The sequence below is a fragment of the Rana temporaria genome, chromosome 3 (assembly GCF_905171775.1).
Source record: "Rana temporaria chromosome 3, aRanTem1.1, whole genome shotgun sequence".
Taxonomy (NCBI): domain Eukaryota; kingdom Metazoa; phylum Chordata; class Amphibia; order Anura; family Ranidae; genus Rana; species Rana temporaria.
This window is the reverse complement of record NC_053491.1, coordinates 386,840,570-386,854,626: the sequence shown is the minus strand read 5'-3', so window position 1 is coordinate 386,854,626 and position 14,057 is coordinate 386,840,570. Positions and strand designations below refer to the sequence as shown.

Below are 14,057 nucleotides of genomic sequence, written 5' to 3'. Positions count from 1 at the left end.
ACCTTCTCATCTGTATATCTTCTTTAACTAGCATTATTAGTAAATTCAAGATATTTAGGATGGCAGTTTTTTTATCCTCAGTCTAACTATAGTCCTTTTCATCTCAAGACTGACTACACCTGGCTCTTTGGATTTCAGTTCTTTCAATCATGGGGGCAAATTCAGTTTTCTAAAGAATGTCCTCTTCTACAGATTGACATTCACCCATCAAGGCATTTTGCCATTTCAGCTCCTCACAAGAACCAGCCCAGACAGTGCTTTTAAGAGGGGTACTGAAGCAAGGTGCTATGGGTACACCACCCTGCTGCCCCCTTCCACCAGCCTAGCATTACATAGAGAAGCATAGAGACACTGTGATGACATCACTGGGTCTATAATAAGATATGTATGGACGCATCCAGGATGTATTATAGGATCATTCTTTCATATGATCTGTATCTTCCCTTGGGAGAAAGAAAAGTGTCAATAACACATAGAGGATGTATTATAGGATTGTTCTTTTATATCAGGGGTGTTAAAGTCAATTTCATGTGAGCTGCATCAGCAGTATGGTTGCCTGCAATAAGCATGTGAGATGCACTACTGAGAATGCTGGGTTCAGAGTGCAGGATTCAGGGGTATGCTGTGTACAGAGTGCTCGGTTTAGGGGTGCGCTGTATACAAAGTTTTTTTTTTGGGACTTTAAATGAGATGCGTTTTTAAACAAACAGTAGTATAAGTAAAATAGTAAACGTTTATAACCAGGCTCATACTTACCACCCAAACAGCAAGCCAAATTCAACTGTCTAACTATATATGTTAAAAGCAGAGGATTGGTTGCACGCATTTGCAAGTACATGAGTAAGCTGCAGAGCCAGCGACAAGGCTCTCTGCAATCTGCAGTCCTAACTAAAGTTTTGAAGTCTCCTCAATGGAGGCATGTAAAGACTGATGGGTAGATGGAGGACAGGTGACTAGGGGTGTGTCCCCGCCTCCACCTATGCTTGGTATTGTGGTGAAAGCAGGAGAGGGCTGGTGGCCTCTGTGGCCAGAGTCAGAAAATAACTAGGTTATAGCCATTAAGTCTTGTATGACTGTAATAAAAAAAACCTCAGCCAAGAGGGCAGAGGCATCAGACATACCTGCCAGATCTAAGGAAGACTCCAAAGATGGACTGTATAAGCAGATGACAATAGATTACAGGCTGCGTCAGTAAGCATAGTAGGTTGTGAGTTGGGGGTACTTAGCACAGCAGGGCTCTCTTAGACTTGGCGTTAAATCCTCAACTACTCACAAAACCCAGATAGCTGGTAGTGGGTGAGGACCAAATGGCAAGAGGGGACAAAAAAAAACAAAAAACGAAATCACTGCATGCGGGTAACAGAACGGATCAAAGTTCTATCGTTCTAGGTCATTGGCAGGTAATCATGGGCTCACCTAAATATGTTTTTTGCCAGTGTTCAATCCTCCTGCAGGCACCAGTATAACCCATAAGGCAAAAGACATCTTGTGTCACAATGGACAGACAAAAAAAAAAAAAGACAGGTCATCTATAGGGGGTAAGCTACAGCAATTTGTACATCACTGAATCCTGTGTTCAAAGCCCAACATGGGTTTTCCTGCATTTTCTGGCAACCCTTTAGCACAAAAGCATAATGTTAACTGACGTCCAACCAATCTGTCCCTAGTTTATAGATAATAGGGAAAATACAGGCAGCAAGGACGAAAATAAGCAACAAGATTAATGCCTGTGACAAATCCACACATGTGCGCTTGATTTCATTTTGTATATTTGTGTGCGTTTTTTTTTTTTATAGATTTTTTTTTTTTATTATTATTATTTTGAAACAGAGAAACAAACACTCTGGGGAAGGGGGAACGAAGACAGGACATCAAGGTAAAAATTATTACAACAGCACCTGGAATTTTAGGCCTGCCTAGGAGAAACACAGGCACTGCCACAACACCACAGGAAATAGCTACTGTCTGACACGGCCCAGACAGTCCAAACTCCTCTGACTAGCGCTATAGGTCCAGGTCATAAAAAGTGTCCAGCTCTTCATGGAACAAGTCCCACTCATCCTCTGAGTCTGTTAGGTCTTCATCAGCACCTGCTGCCAACAGCATAAGAAGCATTTCGCCCAGTTCAAAGGTGACCATGTCATCATCATCGTTGTCAAAAGGATCCCCACCTTCACGCTCCTCAAATTCCCAAAACCGGTTCCTACGTTGGGCCTAGAAAGGGTTAACGAGAAGGAGTCATTAAAAGGGCCTTAACCTCTTTGTGACCACAGAACATTGATGTTCAGACCAAAGAAAACAGTATGCATCAGTTAACTTAACAAATTGGTTAATTTGCCTAGCTAAATACATTTACAATAGTTAAACCCCAACTCGTGGATCAAGTCCTCCCTTACATTTGCAACCCCAACTCTTTGAAGCAGCCCTGCAGCCTAAATCTTTGTCCAAGTTCAATGACGCAGGTCCGCCTCTGTAATAGGCAGTTCCTAAATGCTGCCTAAAGCGCTGCCACACAACACAATGCTCTCTGCAGCGTGCTTCTGCGAGTCCAAGACAGTGGGCAGAGTCATGATACCCTGGGTTCACAAAAGTGGGTTGAACGATGCTGAAAGTCACTCAACCTAGAAAAAGGAGCAGCTGAAGATCGCGTGAATAAAGCCACCACTTTCTTTTGAGAAATGATATCATGCAATGCACAGAGCATTGGACATAATTTTGAGGTGCAACATGCATCTACAGTTAGTTATGGTGATAAACATTATGGTGTGGACACGAAAAAGGAATGTATTTCTTTTAAAAAGGTGCTCATCAAGTGCATCTAGAAAGGAGAACAGTTTCAGCATTCACAGCTTTGTTTTTAAAGAAAGCCATGTGAACAAGTCATGGCCAATGTGGCGATCACATGATCAGGAGCCACACTGACAGTCAAGCTGCGAGTGGAAAACAGAATGTTAACCTTTGTCAGCAGGAGGCAATGTGTAGGGGGGAACAGTAATCTAAAGATTACCGATTTTAAAGGGTTAAAGTAAATAGCAAGACATGAGAGGCGGCTCTAATTTTATACATATATTTTTCAATGGATAAAAAACGCTGGTGAGCAACGAGCGTTTCAGTGTTAGGGCGTTTTTACAGCTGAAAAACGTCTCACAGAACCCACTAGTTTTGGGTTTGTTTTTTTACTACTGCCCAAAACTGCTGATAACAGACTATGTGTGCATGGACACATAGGAGAACATGGAGAGTTTAATGCCTGTAGAAAAAACATCTACTGCCAAAAACAACTGCTGTAAAATGTAAAAAAAAATGTCCAGTGTGCATGAGGCCTAAGAGTTATTATTGACAGCATATTTGTAAATATGGAACCAGCAGTTTGGACAGCCTCCTCCCCCCCCAGAGAACAAATTAAACTCCAGCAACTGAAGTCACCCTATCGACCCCAGATAGGTTCTGCAATTATAAACAATACATTCCCAGAGCTTAGAGTTACAACTTACATTGCGCACTTTTATATTTATGTGAGCACAATTTAAATTTGTTATTTATCCGTTTTGACATACTACACTGTGATTGAAGACCAAGAACTACATTCACTTAAAGGTCACTGAGGAAAAACAGGAAATTCAGACAAAGAAAACAAAAAACATTTAGAAGGGAAATCGAAGGAAAAGGTAAGTGAACCAATAATCTAAATAGGTTTCTTTAAGCTAGTTCATTATTGGTTCACTTACCTTTAGAAGGGAAATTTAAGGAAAAGGTAAGTGAAGCAACAATGTACTAGCTTAAAAGGAACCTATTTAGAAAATAAAAAACAAAGACTTTAGGGAGGAAACCAGAAGCATACAACAGACATATAATGCATATGTGGAGAAGAGGAAGAGTGACACCTAGTGGCCATTTGTACATTTTCACTTGTCAGATATGACCCATGTATCTATGAGGGTCTAATTATCTGGTGTTTAACTTTTTTTTCTGACCAATGCACAAAACATATTGAAGATTTAATTTCTTTTATCTTTGCACAGAAATGTTATATTTAGTACAGGACACGGATTGTGTGGGAGATTTAGGGGTTCGGACTAAGCGCTGGAAATATAAAAAATTGTTTACAATTGACAGCAAACCTTGAATGTAACCATTTTGAGAAACACATTCATTAATTTTCCTCAAAATTCTACAAACAATTCCCCATAATGACCATGTGAAAGAAGAAGTTTGTTTGAAATCTTTGCAAAATTAAAAAAAAAAAAAAAAAAATCACATGACACTCAAAATTAAGCCCAGGTGCATTTTGTTTCCACTGATCAAACTTTAGATGTTTCTACAACTTGGATTGGAGTCCACCTGTGGTTAATTCAGTTGATTAGACATGATTTGGAAAGGCACACACACCTGTCTATATAAGGTCCCACATTTAACAGTGCATGTCAGAGCGCAAACCAAGCTATGAAGTCCAAGGAATTGACTGTAGACCTCCAAGACAGGATTGTATCGAGGCACAGATTTAGGGAAGGGTACAGAAAAATGTCTGCAGCATTGAAGGTCATAATGAGCACAGTGGGCTCCATCATAAATGGAAAATGTTTGAAACCACAGGACTCTTCCTAGAGAGGACCGCCCAGCCAAACTGAGCGATCTAGGGAAAAAACCGGAGTTAGGCTTACCAGTAACTCTGTTTCTAGGAGTCTTCCAGGACAGCCTCTTGAGACCTTGGGCTCCTCCCTCCGGGACAGGAAACACGTACACCCTTTTCTTTAAAGGGCAGTCCTCCAGGTCTCCTCCTCAGTTTGCCCGAGAAATACCAGAAGATCCTGAAAGACATAGTCTACTAACACATCGTTAGATCATTTTATATCTTCACCACAATTACAGTTCCTAACAGACACCGGGTGGGAAAAACTCCAGCTGTCCTGGAAGACTCCTAGAAACAGAGTTACCGGTAAGCCTAACTCCGGTTTTTCTCTAGTCGTCTTCCAGGACAGCCTCTTGAGATGACAAGCAAGAAACTTACTGGTTTTTAGGGTGGGACCACTGTCTGGAGGACCCTTCGTCCGAAGGCCTGATCCTTGTCTGACAGCAGGTCCAACCGGTAATGTCTTGCAAAGGTTGAGTAAGATGTCCAGGCTGCCGCCTTACAGATCTCTTCCGGGGAAGCTCCTGCTCTTTCTGCCCAGGAAACCGCCACTGCCCGTGTAGAATGTGCTTTAACTGTAGGTGGTTCCCTACCCCCTAACATATAAGCTTCTACAATCAACATCCTGAGCCATCTGGCAATAGAGGATTTAGACGTTCTGTGACCCTTGCGGGCACCTGAGAAGTTAACAAAAAGTGAGTCACATAATCTAAATTTCTTTGTGACCTCTAAGTAAAATAAAAGATTTCTTTTTACATCCAAAAAGGACAAAAATTCCCCTTCATCATCTTCTGAAGAGGAAAACAAGGTTGGTAGGACAATGTCCCGAGTCCTATGAAAGGTAGAGGCTACCTTGGGTAGGAAGCTAGGATCCGTCCTAAGGACTATCCTATCATCAAACACAGATAGGAAGGGCTCCCTAATAGAGAGGGCCTGAAGATCGTTGACTCTCCTGGCTGAGGCTATGGCCACTAGAAAGACTGTTTTAAGGGTAACATGTTTCAGGGAAGACTCCTCCAGCGGTTCAAAAGGTTTGTTGGTAAGAGCCTTCAGTACCAAGGACAGATCCCAAGAGGGACAGGCTCTAATCCTAGTTGGATTAGATCTTGTCAGACTTTTGAAAAAGTTTTTGACGAAGCGATCCTGTTGGAGAGGAACATCCAAAAAAAATACTTAGGGCAGCCGCCTGTACTTTGAGAGTGCTGACTGATAAGCCTAGGTCCACTCCTGCCTGCAAAAATTCTAGCACTACTGAAATGTCAGAATGATTCATTCCTTGCTGTATCTTCCAGGAATTGAATTTTTTCCACACCTTAGAGTATATTGCTCTAGTTACAGGTTTGCGACACCCTAAGAGAGTCGTGACAACTTTATCCGAAAAACCCCGTGCTTTCAATAGTTGCTCCTCAGAAACCAGGCAGTTAGTTTCAGGTTCTTTATCTGAGGATGAAGGACTGGACCTATGGATAGTAGATCTACTTTTTCTGGAAGTGTCCAAGGTGGATACAGGGCCAGCCTCCTCAGGCTGGCGAACCATGGCCGCTTGGGCCAGAAAGGCGTTATCAGAATCAGATCCGCTGGTTCCCTGAGAAATTTTTGAATTACCCTGGGGATCAACCTCACTGGAGGGAATGCGTATGCCAGGCTGAAATGCCAAGGATGTGAGAAAGCGTCTATCCCCTTCGCTCTGTCTTGTGGGTGAATGGAAAAATATGTTGTAACCTTCCTGTTCCCCTCTGCTGCGAACAGGTCCACCTCTGGTAGTCCCCAGAGCGACACTATCTGGTAGAAAGTCTCCTGGTCTAGAGACCACTCGTCCTGGCATACTACCTGTCTGCTGAGGAAATCTGCCAGGGTATTTAGAGAGCCCTTTAAGTGTACAGCTGAAAGGTGCACTAGATCTTTCTCTGCCCAGATCAAGATCTGTGTAGCTGTTGCCTGGAGGGCTGGGCTCCTTGTGCCTCCTTGCTTGTTTATATAAGCTACTGTGGCAGCGTTTTGTCCGTCCTGATTTGTAGATGCTGACCCACTAGATAGCACTTGAAGTCCTGAATGGCTTTTAGAACGGCCAGCAGTTCTTTTTGGTTCGATGACCGAAGGACCTCTGAGGACGACCACTGACCCTGGGTCCAAGCTTCTCCCAGGTGGGCTCCCCAACCCCCCCTGCTGGCGTCGGTGGTCATTACCAGAGCCACTGGCGGATCCCAGAGAAGACCCTTGTCCAGGTTTTCTCTGGCTCTCCACCACCATAGATTTCTTTGAATGCTCTTTGGGATAGGTATTGGGAGGTCCAAATCCTCCTTCCTGCCACTCCAATGTTTGAGCATATGTGCCTGGAGAGGACGCGAATGAAATCTGGCCCAGGGTACCGCCGGAAAACAGGCCGACATCAGACCCAGAACTCGCATAACTTGCCTTATGCTGATCTCCTGATTCGTCTGGAGGAGAGCAACCGCCTGATCCAGTTTGAGAATTTTTTCCTGGGGAAGGAAAATCTTCTTTTCTACTGAGGATATTCTGTATCCCAGATACATTACCTCCTGGGATGGCATCATCTGCGATTTTTCTTCATTGACCAGCCAACCCAGGGAACGCAGGAAAGACAGGGCTACCTTCAGGTCGCTCTCTAACTGATGACCTGACGGGGCTATGAACAACAGATCGTCTAGGTAAGGTACTATTGTTACTCCCTGGAGTCTCAGGGGTGCCAGGGCCTCTGCTAGGACTTTGGTAAAAATCCTTGGCGAGGAAGACAGGCCAAAGGGGAGGGCCCTGAATTGCAGATGTTTGGTAGCAGAACCCAGTCTCACCGCTAGACGCAGGAATTTTTGGCATTCCTGACGAATCGGAATGTGTAAATATGCGTCCCGTAAGTCCGCGGTGGCCATATAACACTTTGGGAAGATCAGACTGGTGACTGAAAATATCGATTCCATTCTGAACCGTTTGTACCGGACCCATTTGTTGAGGGGGTCGAAGGTTTAAAATCAGCCTGTACTTTCCTGAGGGTTTTTTCACTACGAAGACGTGTGAATACACCCCCTGACCTTCCTCCTCCTGGGGAACCTCCGTCAAAACCCTTTGGTCCAAGAGGTCCCCTAAAAGGAGGGCCCCTGCTTTCTCCCGGTCTCTGGGAGGTTGAGTGACCAAAAATATCAGGGGAGGGGAGCTGAAAATTCCAGCCTGTAGCCGTTTTCTATGAGGTCGTGTACAAACGGACTGACTGTAGATTCTGTCAATTGTGAGAGGAACTCCCCCAGTCTTCCTCCCACAGGGACCTGAGTGTCACTGGGATTTGGGGGGAACCTGAGGAGGGTTAAACAAGATTCCTCCTCTTCCACGTCCCTTTTGGCCCGACCAATGTTTTTTAGGATGTGAATCCCGGTCTTTCTGGTTTTGCCTAAACCCTCGAAAAAAGCGTTTGTTTACTTCTTTCTTTTTTCTTTCCGGAAAGGCTTTCTTTTTATCTTGTGTCCTTTCTAGTGCCTCCTGGAGACCCGGACCAAATAAGTGATCGCCAGAAAAGGGTAAGCCGCAGAGTTTTAGTTTTGATGCAGTGTCACCGGTCCATGTCTTCAACCAGACTGACCTTCTGGCTGCATTGACTAACGCTGCGGATCTGGCTGCTAGTTTCACCGATTCTGAGCAAGCATCAGCTAGGAAGCCAGCCGCCTTCAGGAGCAACGGGAAGGATTTTAAGATCTGTTGCCTGGAAGTACCAGCAGTGATATGTGCTTGGAGCTGATTGAGCCAACACTCCAAGTTTCTGGCTACACAGGTAGCCGCCAACGCTGGTTTAAGTGCAATGGTGGAAGCATCCCATGCCCTTTTTAAAAGGATGTCACCCCTTTTATCCATCGGATCTTTGAGTGATCCAAGGTCATCGAAGGCCAGGTCAGTTCTTTTTGATACCCTGGCCAAAGGTGCATCCAGCTTTGGGACTTTGTTCCAGGGGAGCGTTGTGTCTTCCTCAAAAGGAAACCTACGCTTTAAGTTCCCTGCAAAAAAAGGTATTTTTTCTGGCTGCTCCCACTCCAACAAGATCGTTTCTACCAACGACTTATGAACAGGAAAACACCTGGTCTTTACAGCACTACCTTGGTAAAGCTGGTCGTGCTTAGATAGCTGGACCTGTTCCTCTCGGATCTCTAGGGTTTCATATATTGCTTTAAGCAAGTCTCCCACATCTTCTAGAGACAGCCTATATCTAGTCCCCCCGGAAGAGTCTTCCTCTAGCTCAGAGCCGGAAGCTGAATCTACCTGAGAGGAAGCCTGGGACCGAGTGGACCCTCCTGCTTCCTCCTCCTCATGCTCATCCCCTTCGACTGGAGTTGCCAAGGACGGAGCACTAGGGGTCCTATATACTGGGGACGGCATCTGCATCCTATCCATCATTCCCCTGAAAGATCTAAAAGTGGATGCCAGCTCATCTTTTACAGATAAGACTTTTTGGCATTCTGCCACAGAGTCGTCTTTAACCAGACTGGAGATGCACTCTATACATAGAGGCTTTTTCCAACTGGAACCCAATTTTTCCCCACATACAGCGCACTTTCTTTTAGGGGCTTGAGCTGGCGTTTTGTCCTGAGTTTTGACCTAAAATCAAACACAAACACCATAGGAGTTGTTTAGAACATAGAAAACAATGCCCCCTGACAACCACACCGTGTGTCAGAAAAAGAAGTGCTGGGGAGCCCTCCACCACAGGTTCCTGCCCAGGGAGGGAAAAAAAGGTCCCGAGATAAATTTAGACCAGGTCCCCCAAGGTAAGAAAAGGAGTCAGCCTAGCCCCTCTTACCTGGGAGACGCCGGAGCCGGTGGACCCGGAGTCTGTGGCCTGCCTCGCTTCCTCCATCAGTCCTGTGAACCTTGAACAGCCCGGCTGCGTTTGGAACACACCGCTCCATGTGCCTTCCTTCCACTGCTGCGCCTAAGTCGAATGGGACTAGGTTTCGACGGCGCCCCTTGATGACGCCGTTCTGGTGACGCACTTCCGCCCTGTGGAACGCATCCGTCCCGCCCCTCAGCGCCGCTCCGGAAGGGGATCTGCAGTGCAGAGCGGCATGGCACAGCCAGCGTCTCTCGCCGCCATTGCTGCTGTACCGCGCTGAGGCCAACGCAACAGGTACTGGGTACTGCGGGGGGGATGCCGCCATCAAGGGTTCCCACTCTCTCTGAGTTTCAGACGGCAGTGGAATCGGTGACCTTCTCTTCCTAGCAGGAGCAGAGGGGTACCAGGCAGAGAGGGAATCCAGCATTTTTTTAAAAAGTCCCTAAAAAAACGTGCTCCTTCCCTTCTGGCAGGAAACACAATAACTGAGGAGGAGATCTAGAGGACTGCCCTTTAAAGAAAAGGGTGTACGTGTTTCCTGTCCCGGAGGGAGGAGCCCAAGGTCTCAAGAGGCTGTCCTGGAAGACGACTAGAGAAAAGGGCCTTAGTCTGGAAGGTGACCAAGAACCCGATGGTCACTCTGACAGAGCTCCAGCGTTTCTCTGTGGAGAGAGGAGAACCTTCCAGTAGAACAATCTCTGCAGCACTCCACCAATCAGGCCTGTATGGTAGAGCAGTCAGATGGAAGCCACTCCTGAGTAAAAAGGCACATGACAGCCCACCTTGAGTTTTTCCAAAATGCACCTGAAGGACTCTCAGACCATGAGAAACAAAATTCTCTTGTCTGAGAAGATTGAACTCTTTGGCCTGAACAGCAAGCGTCATGTCTTGAGGAAACCAGGCATCGCTCATCACCTGGCCAATACCATCCCTACAGTGAAGCATGGTGGTGGCAGCAGCATGCTGTGGGGATGTTTTTCAGCAGCAGGAACAGGAAGACTAGTCAAGATCAAGGGAAAGATGAATGCAGCAATGTAAAGAGAAATCTTTGTTAAAAACCTGCTCCAGAGAGCTCTGGACCTCAGACTGGGGCGAAGGGTCAACGACCCTAAGCACACAGCCAAGTTAACAAAAAGTAGTGGCTACGGGACACCTCTGTGAATGTCCTCGAATGGCCGAGCCAGAGCCCAGACTTGAACCCGATTGAACATCTCTGGAGAGATCTTAAAATAGGTGTGCACCAACGCTTCCCATTCAACCTGATGGCGCTTGAAAGGTCCTGCGAAGAAGAATGGGAGAAACTGCCCAAAAAATACATACATACATACATACATACATACACACACAGGGCTCAAAATTTCAAGCCCTGAGCTACTAGCCAGGCCTCAAGAGTTACTCGCCACCAGTTGCCCCACCTAATTCATACACTGCCCTGCGCCTAATTGCACCTGTAAACACGCCCTCGTAGATTATCTCATAGAATGACACTGTTAAATGTTTTATGCAGAATCAATTATGCACAATTAAATATTGCCAACAACAAATTTAACAAAATGGAACAGGGCACTGGGGGCAGACCAGGGGGACAGGGCACTGGGGCAGACCAGGGGGACAGGGCACTAGAACTGGGACTCTTCCCCATTCTCTTGCTGTCTCCTCTGCAACTCCCATCCATCCTCTCTCTCTCTCTCCTATTCATCTCATCATCAGAGCCTGTGTGTGCGGCTCCACACTTGCATGTCCCCACTTCCCCCTTTTATTCAGGCTGGCAGTGAGGAAAGGAACTGCAGCACAGCGGGAGGGAGTACAATCCAGCGCTGAGATCCACACAACTGCACAGCCATTGACACCATAGCACAGCGCACACTGACACTGCACAGCACACATTGAGACCAGTCTGTTCACAGTGCTCAGGCTGAACTGGTGGGCACAAGGAGAAGAAAACTGCACAAACTGGAAGGCTGCTGCTCATGTCAGGGCAACTTTCAGTGAGCGCTGCACCGGAGTGGTAATTTTCGCAATCCTCAACCTCACTCATTACTTCCTGCTCCCTGCTCTCTAGCTACATTGGTCGGGGGGAGGGGGGCAGGCTCAGAGAGGTCATACTGTTAGGTCCCATGGCTTAATGAGGATTGTAAGGAGAGCACCTGTGTACTGCTCTGCCTGTGCGCGGCTCATCAGACTACTTTTCCCGAGCATGCACCTTTCCTCTTCGGCCGCCAATCTCATCGGGACTCTAAGTGTAGGCACAGATTGGAGGGAGATTGGTCATGCATCCCTGTCATTACTCGCCCCCAGCTTAAATCCACTCGCCAAATGCTAGTAGGCGAGTGGAAATTTTGAGGGCTGCATACATACATATGTGCCAAGCTTGTGACTTGAGGCTGTAATTTGTGCCAAAAAGGTGCTTCAACATAGTATTGAGCAAAGGCCGTGAATAAATATGCACATGTCATTTTGTTATAAAATGTACAAAGATTTCAAAACAAACTTCTTTCACGTTGTCATTATGGGGTACCGTTTGTAGAATTTTGAGGAAAATAATAAATTTAATCCATTTTGGAATAAGGCTGTAACATGACAAAATGTGGAAAAAGGGATGCGCTGGGAATACTTTTGGATGCACTGTACATATTCGAATGTTTATATAGTATGACCACAGTTCTACTTGCTTACATGATCTATTAAAAAAGTAACAAGCATTAAAGCACCATCTGGTAGGAGAGAATGTGACAAGAACAGCAAAACGTCATAATGTGTGGGCAACTTACCCGATACCTGCTGGACATGCCCCCTTTTTGTCGTGGCTGTGGTTCTTCTATACGGCCATCAGGGTATGCATGTTTGTAAAAACAGTTGCCTCCAAATGGACAGGTGCCACGGCCTTCGTCAAAATACCGGCAAGATTTGTTGCTGGAAATAAAACAAACAAGCCTCTCAACTACAAAATTTGAACAACATTCTTTACCATGTCTTGGATGATCAGAAAGGAGTACTGTGTAGTATAAACCTGGCATTTGTTCCAGTGTGTTTGAACGCCTCCTAGGATCCAGTAAAACTACAAATATATTGCATGCATTCCTTTCCCATCCCTTGGTTATGTGCATTATTTTCTAGCCAATGGGATGGGAGGACTAGTTCTCCTTTGCTGGTTTACAAAACAACCCAATCATGTAATGGAATTAATGAGCATGAGAGAAGAGTTCAGTAGTTCAGCAGAAGAAAACTGCAAGGCCGATTACACTTCTTGGAATTTCAGTGCCACAAAGACACCATGTGGTCAGCTCACTTTTTTATTTTTTTTATTAGGATTTTTAAGCGAAAAGATGGTGCATGCAACACAGAGATGCACTAAATGTTTTTCTTACATTCGCCCAGACATACACTTAGAAAAAAAAGGAGTGCGTTATTCACTAGCACGATAAGGGCAGATGGCTTTAGCTTAAAAGTGATTAAAAAAAAAAAAAAAAAAACTTTTACAAACAAACATTTCATACCTACCGCTTCTGTGCAAGGGTTTTGCACAGAATGACCCCGATCCTCCGAGTGCCCCCGCGGAGAGCCGCATTCCTTGGGGGCACTAGTGCAGGCGCGCTCCTGAGTCCTGCTGCTGCGTCCATTGACACAGACAGCAGGACTCAGCCCTGCCCCCTGGCTTCCGTGTCACTGGTTTTGATTGACATCCTCAACGCTAGAACAAACAGGTCCAGGTAAGTAAAAGGGGGGCTCTAGTGGGCTGCTGCAGCACAGTAGGTTTTTCACCCTAATGCATAGAATGTATTAAGGTGAACCACCAAGTCTTTACAACCCCTTTAAGATTTGCCAGCCGCGTTTTTCTCAGGCAGGACAGCTCATTTATTTGAATGGGCTGTGGTGCCTGTATTTCATGCTGGCAAAAAGGTTCCTGCATCATTTTTAAGCCGCAACAGCCAGGAAATTGCATGGTGCTTTAGCACCATGCGATTTACCAGCGGTTCCCATATCTTCAAATGCGCTGCGTTTATGCGTCCTCTACAGAACAATCTTATCAACATTCCTATCGCACACGTTGCTGGAAAGTATGGCTCTTAAAATGGTGGGTGCTGTAGCAATTACCAGTTGGGTCCTGGAAACATCAAGCAAGTGAACATATCCACCAGCACACCATGGATCAATATTTCCGTCCAAAAGGTTTCTTTTATTGAAAGAGATCACATCACAAAATATAAGTGCAACGTTTCGGAGCTGCGCATGGCACTTTCGTCAGGCATGTGATAAAGAGCAACGATGTCAGAGCAGAATATAAATACATTATCAACCAATCAGAACATGCAAAAATTGAAACGAACGGTACTGCCCCCACCCTGTGACGTCAATCTGATGTAAAATCCCACCAGAAACATCTAAAACATAACAGGCAGCAAAACAACTTAAAGTAGCCTGGGGTAATCAATCTCTAATATTGCAGGATACTACCCACATGTGAAGCATCAGTGTACGTGTAATAGATCGGGCACATCAACCAGATGCCCCAGGTCCCAAACAAGTAGCCACTAGGACCCAGCGGTTTACAGTATGGAAGCTCCGGCTGCCAATCACGGCATGCCACGCATGCGC

General features: G+C 45.7%; 1 protein-coding gene across 4 annotated transcripts in view; it reads right to left on the bottom strand.

The window, feature by feature from the left end:
- Positions 1 to 1,780: 1,780 nt before the first annotated feature.
- Positions 1,781 to 14,057, bottom strand: part of MKRN1 (makorin ring finger protein 1) — a 37,206-nt gene continuing 24,929 nt past the window's right edge. For all 4 annotated transcript variants that reach the window (XM_040345739.1, XM_040345737.1, XM_040345740.1 and 1 more), the window contains 2 exons: positions 12,233 to 12,374; positions 1,781 to 2,214 (listed from right to left, as the gene is read on the bottom strand). In XM_040345739.1, the coding sequence (XP_040201673.1) occupies positions 2,005 to 2,214; positions 12,233 to 12,374 (352 nt within the window). In that variant the 3' untranslated portion in view covers positions 1,781 to 2,004. The remainder of the gene's footprint in view (positions 2,215 to 12,232; positions 12,375 to 14,057) is intronic.